Below are 23,454 nucleotides of genomic sequence, written 5' to 3' on the forward strand. Positions count from 1 at the left end.
TATGACAATAATTTTTTTACACATTCAAAATAAAACCAAGAGAATGGGTATAAATAGGTAGATCTTATGGACAATTCAAGAGAAATGAGAAAAATTGAAAAATAAACTTACCTCTTTCACTCAATAGAAGCTTCCAAGGAGTAGGAATGAAGCATAGATACTTGATCAAGCTTCACAAATCAATTTTCCAAGTCCCTCTTGCTCAACAAAACTTTTTCTTAACCACCTATTTGCTCCACCTCAAGAGAAAACAATCTATTTGCAAACCAAATGAGGCATAAAACCCAACATAGCTCATTATAAACACACTTTTTAGGGTTTCAAATGTCAAATTTTATTTAAATTTGCAACCAAAATCAAGTTGGTTTCATGTTTCCATCCAGGTCCAACTGTGGTCTGCCCAAGTTCAGCTTTGTTTACTCGTGGTTCGAACTAGATCTTGGTAGATTGAAATGACCATCTTGGCTAGACTTGTCTCAACCCATAGGCAGACCGAACTAGGACCAAAGCCCTATGTAGTGGAACCAAACTTCTTATATCTAGGACATACATCATGTTGTAAGCCAAAGTGGGTCTATAAGATTTTCTAAAGCTATTCATAGACTTCACTTTGCCTATCCAAGTTTTTTCAAGTGTCAAAGACTAAATTGTTCAATGTGTTTCAACCATATAATTTTGAACAGAAACTACTACTGCTATAAATGAAGTACTGGCCATTAATATTTTGAATGTTGAGCTTAGTGATGTTTTGAAAATGCAGTTTTAACATTCAAGGGTTTGATTTGGTTCAACTTGAAATTATTATGTTTTGGATTAGTTAATGTCTTTTGGCTTCATAGGATTTTGTGGCTTTTTAAGTACAACTCAAAGCTTCTAGCTCTCATAGGCAATAGGGTATCTATTTTGCATGAACATTGCCCCAATCCCTTCAACTGAATTCTCGCACTCTAGACTAAAGTGTTGAGAGAAGTTAGGTAATGCTAAGTATGGTACATGCTCAACACCTCCTTGAGTCTACCAAAAGTGTGTTGAGCTTCATCCAACCATTTGAAAGCTCCTTGCTCATAAGATTTGTAAAAAATGCACCAAATTGCAAGAACTCCATAGGCCTATTGCTATAGCTACATAGGCCGCAAAATTTGCTCAACTTTGTTAATGTATTTGGTAGGAGCTAATAAAAAATGATACAAATTTTGTATTGCTAATTGTGCACTCTATTTGCACCAATCACATGTCCCAAATAAAGAATCTCTATTTACCCAAATTCCCACTCAAAAGCTTTTACAAATAGAAACTATGCCTCCATGGTGCCCAACACCTCATCGAGATGCAAAATGTAATCCTACTATGTCTCATTGAACAAATCTAGAAGAAATTTCTGCAATTATTTGTTGAAAATGTGGTTTATGCAAGATTGAAGGTTTGCAAAAGCATTGGTTAACCCAAAGAGCATGATCAAGAATTGTAAAGCACATAATGACACCTGAATGCTATATTGTGAATATCTTGTAGAAGATACACCATGCAAACAAGCTCATCTAACAATTCATCGATCTTGGGAATATGATACCTGTTTTTATTGTCTTTTTATGCAGAGCATGGTAGTCAATACAGATCTTCGTAGTTCCATCTTTCTTCATTGTAACCATTGAAGAAGAAAAAATGACTTGAGCTAGGCTTGATATGTCCCATGCCTGCTAACTCTTAAATCACCTCTTTTCTCCTATCTTTTTGGATGCCAATAAGGAGATAAAATAGCAGGTTTAAAACTCTCCCCTAGCTCGATCCCATTCTTGCAACCCCTATCAGTAGGTCTCCTTGGAGGAAGCTCACTAAAAACCAAACTGTACTTATGTAGCACAAATCGAGTATTCACATGATTCCGTTCACTGCCATTAGTAGGGTTTTAGATGAAATCAAACATTGGGTTGGTCATGCAATCATGTCTAAATATGTTCTCCCTCCTCTTTGTTGTCATGAACTTGGGTGTTTAGACATACCTCTTAAGACTACCTTCTAACCAGTTGCTCTGAGCTTCAATTCCATGGTTTGAAAATTCTACGAATACTTCGCCAGTGTCAGTAGTTCCTGTATGCCCTGATCAAGCTTTCTGTAGTTTGGGAGGGCTCTCTGGTTTTTGGAAAGGTTTTTTTCCCTAAAAATAATATTCTGTGCCAACTATCTATCTGGATTTTTTGTTTTATCCTCAATAATTGTTTATAGGTTTTGTAACTCGCCAAGTTGCATGGGATTCCTTCGTGGGGTTTTACTGTTTTTTCCAAATAACAATGATTTATAAACTTTTGTTTAGGGTTTGACAAGTTTTTCCTCAAAAAATTGTATTTTTTTGCTGTTGTTTCTGGGGTGTCGTGCTCATATGCATATGTTTGGAGGGTTCACTGGTTTTTTCTCAAAATTGTGGCATTTGTTCTTAGTGTGTGTCTGTAGCTATAGGAAGGAACAACTCTATTATCCAACATCAAATTGGACATTTTGTGATGATTTTGGTCAAAAGTTTTGCAGGTTTTTGGAGAGTTAGTGTAGACTCATCTTAGTGGCAAAGTTAGCGGCTGGCTTGCAGAGCATTTTGAAGAAGGCAACAACCTTCCCTGTTTTTTTGTGGACAGCTTTTGGCTGCTGTTGGTTGTCAACATTTTGCAAATCTAGGGAGGGTCTGAACAGTTGTAGAATGTATTAGAATATTGTGATGTTTCTTTAATGGCCATCTTAGTTAGTTTCTACTTTTGGTTTTAGTTATCAATTGTTTCATTTATAAGCTTTGTCATTGTAAATCTTTATAAGGAGACTTTGTCTCCATTGTTTAATATATCAAACTATTAAGTTTTGTAACAGACCTATCATTTTAAATATATTTTAAAAGATTTTTGTTACTATTGATGAGGTTTACATCATCCCAATCATTGAATTTTCAGTTCCTCTGCCTCTTATAGATGTTCTTGCTGAAGTCATAATGACATTTTGTCTAAATCTACAGGAAATTACATGTTTTCAGTTACTACGTTCCTTGGTTCGACGGCGAAATATATGTTTCCACCTTGTCACACTGGTCAGCATTTCTCCCCTTTCCAGTCTTTTAAGTGAAGTTGTCTCTTATCAATACTCCATTTAAAGATTCTACTAAGTTTCCCAATTGTTTTGTTTGTAAACTTTTATTTACCTGCAGGAACCATGGAAAGAATTTGCAAATGCCTTTGCAAATGAAAGGACCCTGCTTTCATTGCCAACTCGTCTTCAAGTAAGGGATTGGCAAGTTTTTGATAATAGCCCCTCCATTTACTCTTCCTCAAATTTGTGAATCTACTTTGAAATTCATTTCCTTCAATGTTATCATTTTATTTGTCTTCTTATTGTCATTGTCAATTGTTTGTTGCCACTTTGAGTAGATTCTTTTAATATTTGACTATATATCTTCTCTACTTAGCGATCACTTGCAGAGTCTCTTTGCCGCTCAGCATTAGGCATGAACAACTCAGATGAGACCAACCAGTAAGTTGTTAAGACCCTTTCATTCTTTTTACTTCAAGAACTTTTTCAACTTTAAGGTAATGATGTGCATATTAAATTTGCTTTTATCTACCTTTTAGGTATGTGAGAGATTTATTGGGGCCAAGCACTAGATATTTGATAGATATGTCAACAAAGAATGACCTGCATGTCTTTGCTCAAAAGCCAGATGCCATCTTCCTGGTAATAACAAACTCTTATTTTTTACTGTGACTGACCAAAATGGCATCCTTGTGCCTAATGTGGAGAACGCTGAATTGTGAACAATATAATATCATTTTGTTGTTGATATTGCAGATAACCTGCTTGCTAGAGCGTCTAAGAGGAGCAGCAATAGCTACTGAGCCCCGAAATCAAAAAGCAATTTTTGAGATGGGTGTTTCAGTTATGAATCCTTTATTGACTTTTCTAGAAGTTTATAAAAACCAGGTGCACAGAACTTATACTTTTTCAATTTTGATATGCCAATAAATAAGTTTTTTTTCTATGTAGTTTGATTCATAGGAGGAAACAGCATGCAGCTTATTCTATTATATTAGCATTAGCAGTTTTTAGTATTGTCTCTTTGTTCTGCAGGTTATATGCTAACTTTAATTTTCTTTTCAGTCTTTGGTTGTTTACAAATTGCTTAAATTCATGGTGGATTGGGTTGATGGTCAAGTTGCATTTCTGGAAGCGAAGGAGACCACAATTTTATTCAACTTTTGTTTGCAACTGCTTCAGATTTACTCTATTCATAACATTGGAAAGGTAGGTTTGCACTGGTCTTTTATCGTTTAGATAATAATCAAGAATGTCTATAATAAGTTCTCAAGCCAACAAAATCTGCATTGAACTCACATGAAACATTGAAATATCTTGCATTTTCCGATTTCTAGAATTCTTGACTGTATTTTATTGTGAACTTGTACTTCAATCTCATCATTGGAAACTTTTGTCTTGATTATGTTGGTTACATTATGTTATTTTGTGTGATTTTCAAGAAATAGGGGATTATAATGCATCTTTTAACCTGAATATTGAACGCTAAGTTTGTCTCTTGCTTAGTTTTTGTTCTCAGAGAAGCAAAGGATACCACAAGCATTTGAGCATAAGATTACACATTTCATTTGTCAGACAATCCATATCCTTAGAGAATGAAATTATGTGAATTTAGATGCTTGCATTTATAGTATATAATATAAAGTTTTGGTAGCACTTGAACATCAACATGTGGATAAGGAATCTTGAGCATATGTGGATGTTAATGAAAACATTAAGGGTACAAATTGTTGCAATTTTCTCTGAAGGTCAAATTGAATAATGCTAAATGGTTTTTAAAATATTCTCCCAAACATGTTTCTTGTAAAGGTTGTTTGTATGTAGAAAATTATATAACATGTTCAGGGAAGGAGACGGAGAGAGAAAATGCAATTTTTATTCTGTACGTTGACCTTATCAATCCCATCAACAAATCTACATCTCCATGTGGGTGGAAGTTGTATCCTTTCCTTTATTGATGATTACAGTGAAAAGATTTGGGCGCACCCTAGAGAATAAAGTGGAAGTGATTGAAAACTATGCAGATCAAAGCCTACGCAAATTACTTTGCAAGTCATTAGGGTACTTAGAACAAGTGATGTAAAGTTTCTGCAAATTCTATGACTGAATTAGAGACTAGATTCAAACTTCTTCCTCTCCTTGTAGCTTGCTGTGAATAACTTCAATTTATTGTCTTGAATTAAATTAAAATATAATTCAGAAAACTGTCTTTTGTTCTGCAAATCATATGTGGGCAGTATTGACTAAGGAGTAGACTATTTGTGTTCTTGTGTGCTCTTAGACTTCAACCTTACCCTTTATAAATATAGAAATCAAGGGACATGTCCTTAGAAAGGACATGTCTCTTCCAAAGTCTATTTTGCCTAACCTCTAGAAGTCGGTGACTTTCCATGAATTAAGTGAGTTTAAATACAAACCAAACAAAGGAGTTTGAGTTAGTTTTAAACTAATACACAAGGATTGGCACCGATATCTTTAAGAACAACACAAAAACTTAGATCAATATTTATCATGTTATATCAGATCAGATCGATTTGTTATTAGATCAGTATGTTTACAAGTTACAGAATTAACACTCCCTCTTAACTTGATAATCATACTGAGAGATATCATATCTAGCAACATCAATAAAGATGAACAAGCAAGAATTGATACTCTATATCTATCTGAATCTTTTTAGCATGTGGTATCATAGAACACATGATACAATGTCATATTACTAAACTTGTGATATGACAAATCACTGCTACTAGTGATAACAGTATTGCAAAGAATACAATGTACAGGATATATCTGAAGAATAATTAAAGTTCTTCATTTATCCAAGTTGTGACTCATAGATACTGGTATTCCTATATCACAACATGATCCTGAGTTTAAGATCTACCAGAATATAGGATAAACCCCGGAGAATAATAAAATTCTTCCTTTATCCAAATTGTGACTTATAGACATAACAATGTCTACATCACAATATGATCTTGAACTCATCTGGATCTTATAGTAGAACTCTACTGTTTAGCACATTATCTAAGAGATCGTCATCTCTCATAATGTCTTTTATACAAGTGTTCATTATCTCAGAGATCATCACCTCATAAATAATGGATACAAATGGTGGAGCCCATAACAGTCAATAGCCTGACAAATAAGATTATTTTAATAATAATTTAAAGAATACAAATGGATTACAATTCAACCATACCAAGTCTTCTCTTGAAGTGGTCTATCTTCACTCTAGATAGAGGTTTGGTGAGTATGTCTGTTGTCTGATCTGTACTGCAAATGTATTCTAATTTTACAGAATTCCTGTCTACCATATCTCTTACATAATAGTACAGAATTTCAATACACTTGGACCTTCTATGAAAAACTGGATTCACCGAAAGCTTGATGGAACTCTGATTATCACAATGAATAATTGTAGGATTCATGGCTTGCCCAAATAATCCCACAAGTAACTTCTTTAGCCAAACTGCTTCTCGAGAGCCATTGCTGTTGCAATGTATTTGGCTTCTGTGGAGCTTTTAGCTACTAAAGACTGCTTTCTGCATATCCAAGATATCATTGCTGATCCTAAACTAAAACAACATCTTGAAGTACTTTTCCTGTCTTTAACACTTCCACCCCAGTCTGAGTCAATGAATCTATGTAAATCTAAACCAACCTTCTCATATTTGAGTCCAAGATTGAGAGTGCCTTGTAAGTATCTCATAATGTGTTTAACTGCAACTAGGTGAATCTCCTTTGGCTCACACATAAATTGGCTTAAAGCATTAACATCATAGCTAATATCAGGTCTTGTATTTACTTAGTACAGAAGGGACCCAATCATCTGTCTATAGAGAGTAGAATCTATGGAAGGTGATTCTGCTACTGCTTCTTTAAATTTATATAGATTAGTCTCCATTGGAGAAGAAATAGGCTTTCAATTCCACATTCCAAATCTCTTCAAAATATCTGATGTATACTTCCCTTGATTAAGTATGATACTGTTAGAATTTTGCTGTACTTCCAGTCATAGGAAATAATGAAGGAGTCTCAAGTCTTTTATCTCGAATTCTCTAATTAGATCTTTCTTGCATTGATCTATAAGATGATCATCACCTGTTATTAGTAAATCATCAACATACAATATCAGAATTACCATATCATCTTTATCTCTTTTATAATATAATTTTGGATCGGCTTCATTCTTGGAAAATCCTAAGCCAGTGAGATACTTATCAATTCTTTCATACCAAGCTCTTGGAGCCTGTTTAAGCCCATAGAGAGCTTTCTTGAGCCTGCAAACAAAAATGTTAGGAACATGAGCTTCAAATCCTTCATCCTACTCCAAATATAGTTCTTCTGTAATCTTTCCATTTAGGAATGTTGTTTTTACATCCATCTGATGTACTTTCCATCCCTTCGATGCTGCAATTGCTAGGACTGCTCTTACAGAGGTATATCAGGTAACAGGAGCAAAGGTTTCTTCATAATTAATCCCTTCTTTTTGAGAGAATGCTCTAGCTACAAATCTAACTTTATACATTTCAATGCTACCGTCAGCAGCATGCTTTATTTTAAATATCCACTTGGAAGAAACAACAGATTTTCCTTTAAGTCTTGGAACAATTTCCCAAACATCATTCTTCATAATAGATTGATATTCTTCTGTTGTAGCTTCATTCCAGGCTGTATGTTTAGTAGCATCTGAAGGATTGGTTGGTTCTATTTTGGACAAATCATTCATGTTTGTTATATAACTAGAAAATCTTTTAGGTCTTTTTCTTTCTCTGACTGTTCCAGAAGGTGCGGCAAAGTCTTGTGCTTCCTTGATTGTTTTAATGGCCCAAAGTGGTCTTTTCTTTGAATTTTGAGTTTCTCCAAGATTTAGATTTTGAATTTCATCTTCAATTTCTTCTATGTTCTTCTTCTAAGACTTAGACTCAGACTCAATATTTCTTTCATAACTAGGTAAAGGAGAAGGTTCTTTAGAACTTAGGGCTCTTTTGAATGCTAGATCTTCTTCAAAAATTACATCCTTACTAAGTTTAATACTTTTCTATCCAGGTATGAAAATCCTATATGCCTTAGATGCTTCATTGTACCCTACAAAAATACCTTTCCTCCTAGAGGGTTCTAACTTGGTTCTTTTTTCTTTTGGAATATGAATATATATTGGGCACCCAAAAATCCTAAGATGACTTATATTGGGTTTAACCTTAGTAAATACTTCTTCAGGAGTTTTATCTCTAAGGTAAGAGTGAGGGCTTCTATTTTGAATATAGACAACAGTACAAGAGGCTTCTGCCCAAAAATAATATTCTAGATTTTGATCAAATATCATAGCTCTAGTAGCTTCTATAATTGTTCTATTCTTTCTTTCTATTACCTTGTTTTGTTCTAGATTATAAGGAACTGTGTACTCCCTCTTAATTATTGTTTTTTTATAAAACCTTTAAAACAAATCTGAGGTGTATTCCCCTCCATTATTAGTTCTAAGAGTTTTAATTTTATGTCCTGATAAGTTTTCAGTTAATTTTTTGAATTCTTTAAATCTCTTTAGGATTTCTTTTGATTCTTTGCACTTTAACAAGTAAATCCATGTTTTCCTAGAGAAGTCATCTGTAAACAAAATATAATACCAAAATGCTCCAAGAGAAGGAACAGACATAGGTCCACATAAATCTAAATGAATTAATTCTAAAACATTATTTGTTTTTCTAGTGCTATCATGAAATGGATTTTGGGTGTTCTTACCCAGAGCGCACCCTTTGCATATGCTTGAGTGGTCTTTATTTAGTTTAGGTAAACCAGTAACCATCTTCTCCACAATTGATAAGGTTTTGAAATTTAGATGCCCTAATCTTCTGAATCATATTTCATTTATGTCTGCAGCTTCATGAATTAAGGCTTGAATAGGTCCACTAGATTCTAAATTTAATTCATACAAATATCCTTTTCTCTGACCAATCAGCTTTGCTTTCTTAATAGAGGAGTTCCTTGCCCAAGTTATTATCTTACCATCCATGAATGCAATATTATGCCCATCATCTTCAAGCACTGTAACCGAGATTAGATTTCTTTTTATTCCAGGTATGTGGAGGACTCCTTTGAGGAGATTTTAGTTTCAAGGTGCAGTTTCCAATTCCTTCGACGAAATGTGTTGAATTATCACCAATGGTAACTTCACCATTAACCTTTTCTAAAATAGAGTCTAGTGCTTCTTTGTATCTTGTTATATGTCTAGAAGATCAACTATCAATTACCCATGCTTTACTTAAGATTTCATTTGATAGTGTCGAATACAATACACGATTCTCGAGATCATAGCTATCTTCTTCCCTAGTAACATTTTTACAGTTCACTTGTTGTTTAGAATTCTCAAGACAATTAGATTTGTAGTGTCCAAACTTTTCACATCTAAAACATTTTATCTTGGATAGATCTTTCTTGTGTTTTCCATTCTTTTGATTTCCCTTTTTCTTCTTGAAATGCTTCTTCTTGCCCTTATAGGAGTTTGTCCATGAAGTTCTTTATCTTCTGTTTTCAGTTTCCCTCCTTTCTTTAATTTTCTGGATTCTTCTTGAAGGCAATCCCCCTTAAGTCTGTTGAAGTCAGGAAGTTTATCTCTAGCACTTATTCCTTGTGCAAAAGTTTCCCACGATTCTAGTAATCCATCTATAGCTATTAGTGTTAGTTTTGTGTCATGAATAGTGGTTCCTACACTTGATAGTTCATCTCTTATGCCGCCAACCCTTAGGAAGTAAGAATTCATTAATTCTCCATTCTTTATTTGTATGTGATTTAGTAGCCTTTTCAATGCAAGAACCCTAGTTGCATTGTTGACCTCATATGCATTTAGTAATGCATTCATCATATCAAATGTTGTCTGATGTTTTGTTAGCACAGGGTTTTTATTTCCTTTACTCCATATAGTTTTACGAGGTTCAATAATAGGTTGTTTGGATGCTCTATCAAGAATTGTTTTACATCATTTTCTTCAAGAATCATCATGATTCTGAATTTTCAAGCATCAAAGTGTTCTTTCCCATCAAACCTGTCCTTGGGTCTGATTGTGTATGCCATTGAAGATAAGAGATAGATGCTAGATATATATAAAGTCTGATTATTGAATTTTGCAGAGCCTAGGTTCGACAACTTGGCTTTGATACCATGTAAAGTTTCTACAAATTCTATGACTGAATTAGAGACTAGATTCGACCTTCTTCCTCTTCTTGTACCTTGCTGTGAATAACTTCAATTTATTGTCTTGAATTAAATTAAAATATAATTCAGAAAATTGTCTTTTGTTCTTCAAATCATATGGGGTATTATTGACGAAGGAGCAGACTATTTGTGTTCTTGTGTGCTCTTAGACTTCAACCTTACCCTTTATAAATATAGAAATCAAGGGACATCTCCTTTCTAAGGACATGTCTCTTCCAAAGTCTATTTTGCCTAACCTCTAGAAGTTGGCGACTTTCCATGAATTAAGTGAGTTTAAACACAAACCAAACAAAGGAGTTTAAGTTAGTTTTAAACTAATACACAAGGATCGGCACCGATATCCTTAAGAGAACAATGCAAAGACTTAGATCAATATTTATCATGCCATATCAGATCAGATCGATCTGTTATCAGATCAGTATGTTTACAAGTTACAGAATTAACAAGTGATGGGAAGGCGTATCTGAACAATGACAAGTTTGTGTTAACATTGTAGAGAGGTGAGAGCGAGTAAATTTCATTAATCCATGAGATCAATGGAAAATCATATCTGGATTTGATTGCTTAAGTATTTTTACACCAACGTATCAAATCATGCTTTGTGATCCATCATCAGGACCATTCGAAGAGAACATAAGGAGAAAATAAGATATGTAGCAGATTCAACAAGCTAAAAAGAGCAAGAGAGAAGTGAGAGGAGGGAGAGATGATCAAAGAGAGAATGCAAGTGGCAAAGAAAGGACATAAGTACAAAAAGGAGAAAAGGAAAAACACTAAAAATAAAAAAGGTCTAATAAGAGAAACAAATCATAAAAAATAAATAATAAAAACTTATGTATATAGTCACCCTATACAGTCCTAAGGCCGAATTGGATGGAAACAATTAACCTACAGTCATTAAGTAATCAATATTCAATAAGGAGAAATCATAATGTTCAGATGAAATACAATATTGTATGTTTGAACAAGTCTTGCAGAAGGAACAGTGTATGGCAGTAAATGATGTATAGACAAAATGTTATTGATAATAGAGGATTACTGAATACAATGTGAGAAGGCTCATTAAAATGCTCAATGTATTTTTGTGAAGGAAGAGATTGATCATGAAGTCAACGATCACTAATATTACTAGATACAATGTTTGTTAAAACAAACTATAAACATTATTAACAAGTTATCAAAGTAAGAAGTGTATATGAAATGGACAAGGTTATAATTGAGACTATTAATTTAAGAAGAGGAACAATGATTAAATGATAACAACTTATTCATTAGTCATCATAAATTGATAAATAATATGATTTACATGAGGAGAAGAAAACCGATCAAGAAAGTTTTTGACTAGTCAAATCTCAAATGATGCCATCCATTCAGTTTTGGAGATATAATAATGAGATCTTTCTCACTCAATTCAGTATTGTCGGATAACTTTATTTCTTATCATTCCTAGTGGTTTCACTCTTAATGTGCAGACAACCATTGGCTTTAGTCACATACTTGCACAGTAATGTACATTGGACAGAATGCCCTAGACCTGCTACAATATATAAGACAAATCAAGAAAGCTTCCATTTTTTAATATTGTGTATAATTGCTACATAATGAGATATATCAGATGAGCATTCATATAGATCAAAGGTCTTATTAAGACCGATCTAGAGCACTATTGCACACTTTAACAGTCATCTTCAGAAAAAACAAATTGTTATCATTTTTATAGGTGATTGGGAGAACATAGTTCCTCCTAATATCAATATTAGAAAGGGCTATAAGTAGTGAGAGATAGCTTTCTCAACATTCCATTTTTTTGTATCAAAGATATTGGTGTAGAGTCCACCTTTGCAGATCAGAGATAATCCTTGCACAATTATCATCAAACATGATAGAGACAGCAGTGATAATCTTCATATTGATTGCATTACACCATGTGCAGACATATATACATACACACACACACATATATCATAGTCATTTGCATATATTCAAGTATTAATCAGACTGAGCAGTGAGATTGATATTAATATAAGTGATATCAATTATATATCAAATCCTTTATTCTTATATTGAGAAGTATTAATTTATTAAATTATTATTATTTTTGAGTTTATTTGGAGACTTTGAAAGATGTAAGTCTTATGATTTGGATTGCAAGGTAATTGCCCATATTTCTTGACTTGGATAATAGGGGACATAATAATTAGTTTTGATGTCTTCATCATCATCTTCACTATTCGGTCTCACTTTAATATTGTAAATATGTCCTCTCCCCATATGCCGGTGTCCAAGTGCCCAAGGTTCTTTGCGTGTGATTTGCCCAGATTTTATTGTAATAATTTAATTTAATTCAATTAATTAATTGGTCCCATAATTTAAATTCTATAATAAAAAACCTTTAATTAATTAGTTTAATTAATAAATATGAGGCCCAAATCAATAAAATAAAAACATTTGTACGTGGGGTTTTCATTAATTTATGTATATCTTAGGCCCATCTTTTATTTTGGTCATGGGCTTTTTATTTTGCCGTGTCGGCACTTGTTGTGCACCTTGGGAGTTTTCCTCCGACTGGGTATTTATGATCGACAGGTAGGATGTTTTTTGTATTTGTCTTGAATTGATTCTATTGTATTGTGAATTCTAGTTGGCAAACTGATCCATTTGCCAATTTGGAAGTATAGATATTTCACTTATGTAGTTTTTAACCCTATTGTTCTTGCTTTACTTTGCTTGGATGTGGCGAATCCGAGTGCCATCTTTGTCTATGAATATAATTCTATGTTTCGGTGACAAAATGCATATATATCTCTATGTTGGGCATGCATATTTGTGTTTGATGAGAAACCCATGCATTGATTCATATCTATTTTAGCGTCACCGAGTCTCACACCAAGTTCTATCATTGACAATTTCTTCCTCCCAAACCAAGCCTTGCACCATCATACCTACACCCATCCAACCCTACAACAACACTTACCTTGCCCATTGTATGCCACTAACATCACCCATTGTACGACGTCATACTCAAAACCATACGCTACAACTCCATTTATTGTATTACCTGTCACCTCACCGTATGCTGTGTCATCTCCATCTTGTTTCTACTATCATATGGACATCCCTACACCGTACGCCCATAGTATTTGGCCATACACCATTGTCCCTGTCGCACGAGCTCTATACCACCGTATGGACTCCTTCACACACCCACCTAGCCGTACGACCCATCCTTCACCATTTGCCAATGTAGTCTATTCTATTCCATATGGACCTACTGTTGGTGTTTAGAAGTTGGGAATAGTTTGTTGTCAAGTACTTTCCCTCAAGTGTTTCCCTCCGATACTTTCCCTCAGGCGTAGCCCTCAGATTCTTTCCCTCGGGCATTTCTCTTTGGTGCTTCCCCTCAAATGTTCTCAGGCATTTCCCTCGAGTACTTCCCCTCGTGTGTTTTCAGGGGTTGCCCTCGAGTACTTTCCCTCAAGTGTTGCCCTTGGGTGCTGCCCTTGGTTACTTTCCCTTGAGCATTTCCCTCGAGTACTTTCCCTCAGGCATTCCCCTCAAGTACTTTTCCTCAAACTTTGCCCTCGGGTACTTCCTACAGGTGTTTTCTCTCGAGAAAATTCAAGTGTGCCATTGGGAACATTACAGTGGTATCAATTGTAATGACCTGTACCAATAGGCCACTAAACAAAACCCTAAATTTAATACACTTCTAAAATATATTGCTGAAATAAAAGAAATAATAGTGCCAATGTATTCATTCAATGAAAACCAAATGTTTTTACAAATGATATGGCAAATTTCAGCACCAAAACATTATGACATAGCACATTACAGAGAAACCCTAACTGGCTGTTTACAATTGAGAACTTGTTGCAACTACAGATTGAAATGAAGAACCTGGATTGATCAAATGGTGGAGACTGAATGCTGAAGAAGATATGGTGAAAGTGCAACTCCACTGGAAACTCCAAACCAGAAATTAAGCACAAGTGAAAAGACTGAAATATTCTTCCCATAGTTGCGATAATTCAGATGATCTTTCACACCCTCAAAATTGCGTACCAATTGAGAGTTTTCGTTCTCAATGGCCAATTGTGACTACTTGCAGAAACCCTAGGCTCCACAATGCACATCAGCAAAAATTCAATAATAAAACTAAATGATAGGCAATGAGCCCTCAATGCCTATTTATTCTTTTTTCCTTGATAGGTCGGCCTCCTTTTTAATTTTTCTCCGCTTCTTCCAGCAACCTCTAGAAGATTTTTTTATTTAATTTATAAAGTTACCTTGTAACATATATTTTTTAATTGATAACTTTATAATTAACTCCTCCAAAAAAAATGGGACATTACAGGTCCGCCCCTCCTAAAACTGCTTGGCCTCAAGCAATCTTAATGATGGATGCTGCAAAATCACTTCTCCCTCCCAAGTAGCATCTTCAATAGGTAAATCTTTCCACTTAACTAGATACTCTCTGATTACTCTCCTGCAAAGCTGCTTCTCTCTACTATCTAGAATGGATTCTGGCACTAAGATCAATTTTCCCTCATTATCCAAGGGAGGTAATACTGCAGAAGGCATCACATTCTGACCCAACGCCTTTTTGAGGCATGATACAAGAAACACATTGTGCACTCTACTATCTGTGGGAAGCTCCAATTCATAAGCCACCTCACCAACTCGTTTGATGATCTTGAATGGTCCATAATAGCATGGCTTGAGTTTCTCTGTACCACTCTTCTTGAGAGTGGACTGCTTATATGGCTGCAACATGAGGTAAACCATATCATTTACCTCAAAACTACGCTCAGTCCTCTTCTTGTCTGCATACTGTTTTTGCTGGTTCTAAGCTCTAGCAATGTTGTCTCTGAGAGTAGCAACTATATCCTTACTCTCCTGTAATAGTTCACCTGCACGGGGTACCCGACTGTCTCCCAACAACAAATCTAAGAAACTAGGTGCCTCATAACCGCAAAGTGCCATGAAGGTGTCATTTGTATAGTCATATGATATGTAGTATTGTAACAATACTCACAGAGATATATCCATCTGACCCAAGCTCGTTGATTTGCCACATAATTCCTCAAATACCCTTCCACCCATTTGTTTACAATCTCTGTTTGACCATCAGTCTGTGGGTGATAACTGGTACTAGGTGTAAGCTCAGTGCCACACAACCGAAATATCTCCTGCCAAAAGTGACTCATGAAGCGGCTGTCTTTGTCACTCAAATGCTCCGAGGCAAACCGTGTAATCTAAAAATCTCCCTGAAGAAGACCTCTGCCACTTGAGTTGCTAAGTATGTAGTAGCGATAGGGAAGAAGTGAGCATATTTTGTCAGCCTATCCACCACCACATAGATACAATTGCGCCCTTGGGCCTTGGGCAAGCCCATAATAAAATCCATAGAGATGCACTCCCACTTCCCTTCAGGAATAGGAAGTGGCTGTAGGAGCCCTGCTGAATAAGTGTGCTCTTGTTTGTTCTGCTGGAAAACATGACACTCACGCACATACTGCAAAACATCAGCCTTAAGTCCCTTCCAAGTGAACCGTTCCCGTACTAACCTGTAAGTCTTGAAATAACCAGGATGGCCTGCTGTAGGTGAATTATGGAATGCTCTCAAAATCAACTGCTTCACTTTCGATCCTGAGACAGTAAATCTTGTTCTTGTAAATGATCAAATCATCTATGAGAGTGTATCTGGTGTCGATTGTTGTCCCCTCCACTATAGCAGAGGCTCACGTGTCTTTGGCATATTCTGCTACAATCAAGTGTCGCCAATCCTCTGATATTTGAATCATAGAAGTGAGGTGTGGCCTACGAGATAAAGCATCTGCAACAATATTTTGTGTCCCTTTAACATATGTGATATCAAAATCATATGTCTGTAACTTACCCACTTCTGCTGACGATCATTCAAGTCCTGCTGTCCCAAAAAGTGCTTCAAACTATTATGATAAGTTTTAATACAAAATTTGCTACCCACAAGATACTGTCTGAATTTGGCCAAGGCATGCATGATGGCCAACTTTTCCTTATCATATATGCTGAATGATCTCTCAACCTCTCTGAGTTTCCTACTCTCATAAGCTATAGGATGCTTGTCCTGCATGAGTACAGCACCAACTCCCTCTCCAGAAGCATCACATTGAAGCTCAAATGGCTTTGTGAAATCAGGTAATGCTAATACTGGGCATGTATTCATTATTTCCTTGAACCGCATAAAACACTCCTGTGCTTCCCGAGTCCACACAAATGCCCCTTTCTTCAGCAAATCTGTCATGGGCGCTGCATGTCGTGAGTAGCCACTAACAAACCTACGATAGAATCCACATAGACCAAGGAACCCTCTTAACTGTGTAAGGTTCTCTGGTGGTGGCCAATCAACAATAGCACAAATCTTTTCAGGATCCATTCGCACTCCTTCCACACTAATGATGTGTCCAAGATACAACAATTCTGTCATCCCCAAATCACATTTGGACTCCTTGGCATACAAGGACTCACTCTGTAAAATGCTTAATACTGTCTCCAAGTGCTCTAAATGTTCCTACCATGTCCTGCTATAGATCAAAATATCATCAAAGAACACTAGCACAAATTTCCTCAACTGATGGTGGAAGACCTTGTTCATAGTGGACAGAAAAGTGGCAGGTGCATTAGTCAAACCAAAAGACATGACTACAAACTCGAAATGCCCATAATGACATCTAAAAGCAGTTTTTTCAATATCTTGCTCTTGAACTCTGATCTGGTGATAGCCTGATCTCAAATCATTTTTTGTGAAATAACAAGCCCCATGCAATTCGTCTATCAGCTCATCGATGTGTGGGATGGGATACTTGTTTTTTATAGTTCTCTTATTCAACACCTTGTAATCAATACACATTCGTAGAGTACCATCCTTCTTTTTTACCAAAACAACAAAAGATGCAAAGGGTGACTTACTTGGTCTGATGTGTCCCATTGCTAGCAACTCGTTGATGATCCTCTCAATCTCATCTTTGAGTCGTTTTGGGTGCCTGTATGGTGTGATCATGACAGGCTTAGCACCTTCCTCCAACTCGATAATGTGCTCAATACCTCTGTCTGGTGGCCTGCCTGGTGGAATCTCACTGAATACCTTCCCATACTTGATTCTCAATTTCTGAATATCTGGATGATATTCAGTCTTATGTTGCCCCTCCTGGGTAGGTATCAAAGCGCATATTGCTGCCCACTCTATATTATTATGTTTGGCTAATCTCTCCAACCGCCTAAATGAGATAGTCCTGACATCACCATTACGGATAGCCTTCAGCACATGAGTCCTGCCATCCACCACGAATCGTATCTCCATATCCTCCAATCTCAGGGTAACCTCCTTCAAAGAATGTAGCCATTGCATCCCAAGTACTATGTCCATGTCACCCATGTTGACCACATGATAGTCCGCCTTAAACTCATAGTTGTTCAGGCGCAAAGGTAGATCTCGCACCATCCTATCACAACGAAGAGTATATCCATCAGCTACCTTAACTCTCAGTCCCTCGAACTCCTTAGTAATGAGTCCACGCCTCTCCACAAATTGTGCATCAATGAAATTATGCGTGGCACCTGTATCTAACAGAGTAATAATCTTTTGTCTTCCCAAGACTCCCCGAAATCTGAAAGATCCCTCTCTTTCAATACTAGACAGACGTGCCTCCTGTAAATATATCTCTGGAGCCTCTTTTTTCTCAACACTATCTACCTCTTGTTCACCCTCTGCCTCATCAGGATCCTCATCATGGTGCTCTGAGATGTCTGAATCTGAACCTTCGTAATAAGCCCACATCACCCGGTTAGCCTTCCCCTTAGGCTTCATAGGACAATCATGACCAAACTCATAGGGACCTTTGTAAAAGAAGCATAGCTTCTTCCTACGTAGGTCATTAAGTGTTTCCTTATCCCAAGGTGCAGCTAGCTTGTCTTTTGAGTCACTAACCTTCTCTTTACCCTTGCTGAATTCCCCTTTGTTATCTCTTAATGATGAAAAACCCTTTGAACTAAACCGGTTTGCTGGAGCTACAAGTTCCATACTGCGGGCTTTCTTCATGGCTTCCTGTAATGTAGGAGGATCAAAGGCCTTTACCTAGCCCTTGAGTGGTTCAGTTAATCCCTCTGTGAATAAAATGACTAGCCTCCTTTCTGAAATGTCAAGCACCATCACTGCAAGCTTCTGGAAGTCATTGATAAATTGTTCTAAGCCTCCTGACTGTCTCAACTAGGCTAACTCTCGGAAATAAACTTCAAGATTTTTTTTTATCAAACCTTTCTATCAATCTATCCACAAACTCCTGATAAGTGGTTACTTGATTGTGTTGCAATGTGATCATGCCATGTGTCCACCAATCATGTGCTGCCCTATCTAAGTGTAAAGTGGCATACTTGAGTGCTTCAAATTCTATCATCGTTTTCAAAGATAGGAAAGTATCCACCTTATGAATCCAAGCACGAGCAGTCATTTTTCCACTGCCATCAAATGCGGGTAATACCAACTTGTTGGTGACCTGTTGCAACTCACTGTGTTTATCTACTTGCTTCTGCCTGGCAGCTCTATAGTTCAGGTACCTGTCAAATGTCCATCCATCCTGTACATATTTTGGTAATGAATCTCACTCATTCCTCGCTTGTCGGAGTTCATCTACAATATCTGTTACTATAGCATCAAGTGTGCGTGTTGGAGTTTCTTCTCTGAATGTAGGACGTGTGGGTCTGTCAGCTGTTCTAGACTGTCCGATGTTGTGATCTTGCTATACTCCTGTCATCTTGGTCATTATTATGATTATTCCTCCTATTTTCCCCAATCAAATGTTGCATCATAACCATCATTGCCTATGTACTTGCCTCTATTGACTGTAGAAGCCTCTCCTGTTGCTGTAAAGTCTCATCATCTCGCACACTGCTGGATGGGCTTTGAGAATGTCTCTCAGCCATATTCTCAGTTATGTTGGTTCTTTTGTAAACTAAATTAAATGGTGGCTGGGTAACCCTATCAGGCTAGCAGGAAACCCCTCTGATACCACTGTAATGACCTGTACCAATAGGCCACTAAACAAAACCCTAAATTTAATAGACTTCTAAAATATATTGCTGAAATAAAAGAAATAATAGTGCCAATGTATTCATTCAATGAAAACCAAATGTTTTTACAAATGATATGGCAAATTTCAGCACCAAAACATTATGACATAGCACATTACAGAGAAACCCTAATTGGTTGTTTACAATTGAGAACTTGTTGCAACTACAGATTGAAATGAAGAACATGGATTGATCAAATGGTGGAGACTAAATGCTAAAGAAGATATGGTGAAAGTGCAACTCCACTGGAAACTCCAAACTAGCAATTAAGCACAAGTGAAAGGACTGAAATATCCTTCCCACAGTTGCAATAATTCAGGTGATCTTTCACACCCTCAAAATTGCGTACCAATTGAGAGTTTTCATTCTCAATGGCCAATTGTGACTACTTGCAGAAACCCTAGGCTCCACAATGCACATCAGCAAAAATTTAATAATAAAACTTTTTGATAGGCAATGAGCCCTCAATGCCTATTTATTCATTCAATGAAAACCAAATGTTTTTACAAATGATATGGCAAATTTCAGCACCAAAACATTATGACATAGCACATTACAGAGAAACCCTAATTGGCTGTTTACAATTGAGAACTTGTTGCAACTACAGATTGAAATGAAGAACTTGGATTGATCAAATGGTGGAGACTGAATGCTGAAGAAGATATGGTGAAAGTGCAACTCCACTGGAAACTCCAAACCAGCAATTAAGCACAAGTGAAAGGACTGAAATATCCTTCCCACAGTTGCAATAATTCAGGTGATCTTTCACACCCTCAAAATTGCGTACCAATTGAGAGTTTTCATTCTCAATGGCCAATTGTGACTACTTGCAGAAACCCTAGGCTCCACAATGCACATCAGCAAAAATTCAATAATAAAACTTTTTGATAGGCAATGAGCCCTCAATGCCTATTTATTCTTTTTTCCTTGATAGGTTGGCCTCCTTTTTAATTTTTCTCCACTTCTTCCAGCAACCTCTAGAAGATTTTTTTATTTAATTTATAAAGTTACCTTGTAACATATATTTTTTAATTGATAACTTTATAATTAACTCCTCAAAAAAGAAAAAGGGACATTACATCAATGCTAGTGATCTTGGGCAACCTATTGGGATGATTGAGAGATTTTGGGATTTGGATCACATTATGGCACCTAGTAGTGATGGATAGTTGTGGTTGAAGACACTACAAAAGATTGGCAAAGGCCTCAACGAGGGTGTTGGTCTTCCATTAGATGTATTGGAAGTATGTTTGTGTAACGTGGACCAATTACCTTCAAGATTTATACAACAGTTCCTTTCTCCAATTAAGGATGCCTTAAGTCTACCCCAAACTATTGAGATATCATGACAAGGAAATGAAGTTGGCAGCTGCAGAATGTCTCAATGAGACCTTCAGAATTTCGGCTCCTAGAGCGCCATATGATGATAACACCATGATAGAGATAGTGCATTTGATCATCGACAACTTTCAGAGCCTCAATGATTTCAATGGTGATCCTTTTGGAAAGAGATTTACAATATTGGAGAATTGTGCAAATGTCAAAGTGGGTAACCTTCTCATAGCTCTAGAGTTGCGAGTATGGACTCTTTTAGATAGGTCATTTAAGATTTTTGAGATTCCTCTACATTGCATGTTACAACTTTAGGGTTATTTTCCTACCATCTTATTAAGCAGCATTGCAAACTGTAATTCAGAGTTAATTCTCTGCTCTCTTCATCTTAGAAGTTTTCATTAGTCCATTCATTTATTCTCAGTATAGAAGTTGTATATAGAAAATACATATATACTGATTTTTCCTTGTCAAAATCATAACATTTCTGAGAGTCAGTCAACTTTGTTAATGTCTTAGAGTCTTGCTTGATTGAGGGGATTTTACACTCACTTTTTCTCAAGTGGAAATGTGACTACATGTTCTTGTTAAATCTCATAGCATTAATGTTAAACTGTTCACAGGTTTCACTGAGTGCATCAAAAAACTTGCTGAGTGAAACAGAGGCAGAGAAGTACAAGGACTTGTGTGCCTTGCTTCAGCTACTCAGTTGTCTTTGCTCCAAAGACTGGGTACATTTTAGTCAATTTTTGTTGTGCAAGGAATTTAATGATGTATCTACTATTAATCTATTTTCTGTTTCAACTATATTTCATTGGAGATTATCTGATATACCTAAGAACCATTTCTTTCCAGGTGGATTTTTCCGCCGACTGTCAAGGAGATTCTGGGAATCTGGATGTAGCTCAAGTAATTCCCTACTAATTTAATATTCAGTCTATAGATGCTTGGATGTTTTGGCAGGTTCATAGACAAAAGAGCTTATGGTTCTCAAACAAAAAAGAGTTTATAAGCTCATATTTTACCTTGTTTTTGTTTCAGGCAGTCTACTTGGGTTTGCACATTATTACCCCTTTGATTTCTGTGGACCTTTTGAAATATCCCAAACTCTGTCACCAGGTATTTTGCTTTAATATTTTGGTTTTCATTTCATCATCGTGACATGGCTATTGACAAATTTTAAGATATAGCATCAAGCCTCTTTTTCATGATATATATATTTGGCAGTATTTTGCTCTTTTGGTTCATATGCTAGAGGTGTACCCAGAGAAAGTCGCAAAATTAGCACCAGATGCTTTTGCACAAATTGTTGGAACTCTTGATTTTGGTCTTCGTCATCAGGTGATTGATTTGTGGTATTTCCTTATTCAAGGAACATTGATTGACAACTGAATTGTAATTGATTTTGATTCTCTTTATACCATTCTGTCCTCTGCCACCATATTAAAACTAGAACTCTGATGTTTCAATACACATTGCCAGGACACTGAAGTTGTCAGGATGTCTTTAATTGCAATAAATGCAATTGCACTTTACCAGTACCAGGCTATGTGCAAAGGTCAAGAAGGTCTGGGAATTCATGCTGTTAGCTCTCAAAATGGTATTGGTGCAAGAAAGGAAGGTGTTTTGATCCACTTTCTTCGTTATCTTATGCAATTCCTCCTCTTTGGAGATTACAGGTACAGGAAAGCAGTATCCATGGTTGGATTTTATGTCAAGCTTTTTATATTAATATAAATAATAATAAATTATTTTTTCAAATATATTTACCATTTGGATTGAGAAAGTCTAAATATTAATTAGCACAATAGAATAGAATTTTGACTCTCCTGCTTGCTTGTCTCAGCACTGAACTGGTGGACTCTTCAGCAGATGCTCTTTTACCTTTGATCATGTGTGACATGACTTTTTATCAGGTTGGTACCAATCTATTAAATCTCTTTGGCCTTAGTTTAATGTTTTCTCTAGAGCTGATGAGAGAAATGTGTTACATGTACATGTGCAGAGCATGGCACAAGAGGTCGTGATGGGTCAAAAAAATGATTTATACCAATCTCGGCTGACCACAGCATTCCATCAGCTTATCCATGGCAACAATCTCACATCTTCTCTTGACCGAGGAAACCGCCAGAGGTTTAGGAAAAACCTCCATCACTTTTTAGTCGATGTTCATGGCTTTTTACAAACTATCTAAATGGAAATGTAAATGTAATTCTAAATGAAGAATAGTTAACCTTATGTAATGGATCCCCTTTTGTCAAATTTCATTTTTGTAAATACTGGCTTCAATTTATGATGGTAATAGAATTCTTGTTTTGTGTCATGTTAATGCTATGTCAAGCTTGCATGGTGTTCATGCTTTCCTCTATCATTTTCTTTTTTCACAATTAAGTATATATAAGGCACTCTTTTATTCAAACAAACTAATTTATTGGAACCAATGAAATAAATTATTAAAAGAAAACTAAATTACATAGATTAAGATCTATGTACCCCTACATAATCTAGTAGGCAAGTGATTCTACTGTGGAGAAAGTTTTGTTTTGTCTTATCTAAGAGTATATCTTTATCTATACTAAAGTTTTCTATAAGATCTGTCTTTGCATGAGAATGATATAATTTTACAATATTAAACTAAATATTTGATCATGTTACCAGAGAGGGAATTAGCAAAGAAAATGCTTTGAGATAAGCATTTATGTTGACTAGTATATCACACTAGAAATGTCACAT

At 36.0% G+C, this 23,454-nt stretch overlaps 1 protein-coding gene across 4 annotated transcripts in view; it reads left to right on the plus strand.

Moving 5' to 3' along the window:
• The window catches only part of LOC149552303 (exportin-4 protein), a 222,748-nt gene extending 199,698 nt beyond the window's left edge, over positions 1–23,050 (plus strand). For all 4 annotated transcript variants that reach the window (XM_089787824.1, XM_089787825.1, XM_089787826.1 and 1 more), the window contains 13 exons: positions 2,996–3,067; positions 3,185–3,256; positions 3,443–3,507; positions 3,606–3,708; positions 3,823–3,954; positions 4,132–4,275; positions 21,345–21,452; positions 21,577–21,630; positions 21,763–21,840; positions 21,949–22,062; positions 22,204–22,400; positions 22,568–22,637; positions 22,727–23,050. In XM_089787824.1, coding sequence (XP_089643950.1) covers positions 2,996–3,067; positions 3,185–3,256; positions 3,443–3,507; positions 3,606–3,708; positions 3,823–3,954; positions 4,132–4,275; positions 21,345–21,452; positions 21,577–21,630; positions 21,763–21,840; positions 21,949–22,062; positions 22,204–22,400; positions 22,568–22,637; positions 22,727–22,915 — 1,398 coding nt within the window. In that variant the 3' untranslated portion in view covers positions 22,916–23,050. The remainder of the gene's footprint in view (positions 1–2,995; positions 3,068–3,184; positions 3,257–3,442; positions 3,508–3,605; positions 3,709–3,822; positions 3,955–4,131; positions 4,276–21,344; positions 21,453–21,576; positions 21,631–21,762; positions 21,841–21,948; positions 22,063–22,203; positions 22,401–22,567; positions 22,638–22,726) is intronic.
• Positions 23,051–23,454: the final 404 nt, after the last annotated feature.

This window comes from Cupressus sempervirens, chromosome 6 (assembly GCF_028749045.1).
Source record: "Cupressus sempervirens isolate cs-2001-9-10 chromosome 6, ASM2874904v1, whole genome shotgun sequence".
Lineage (NCBI taxonomy): Eukaryota > Viridiplantae > Streptophyta > Pinopsida > Cupressales > Cupressaceae > Cupressus > Cupressus sempervirens.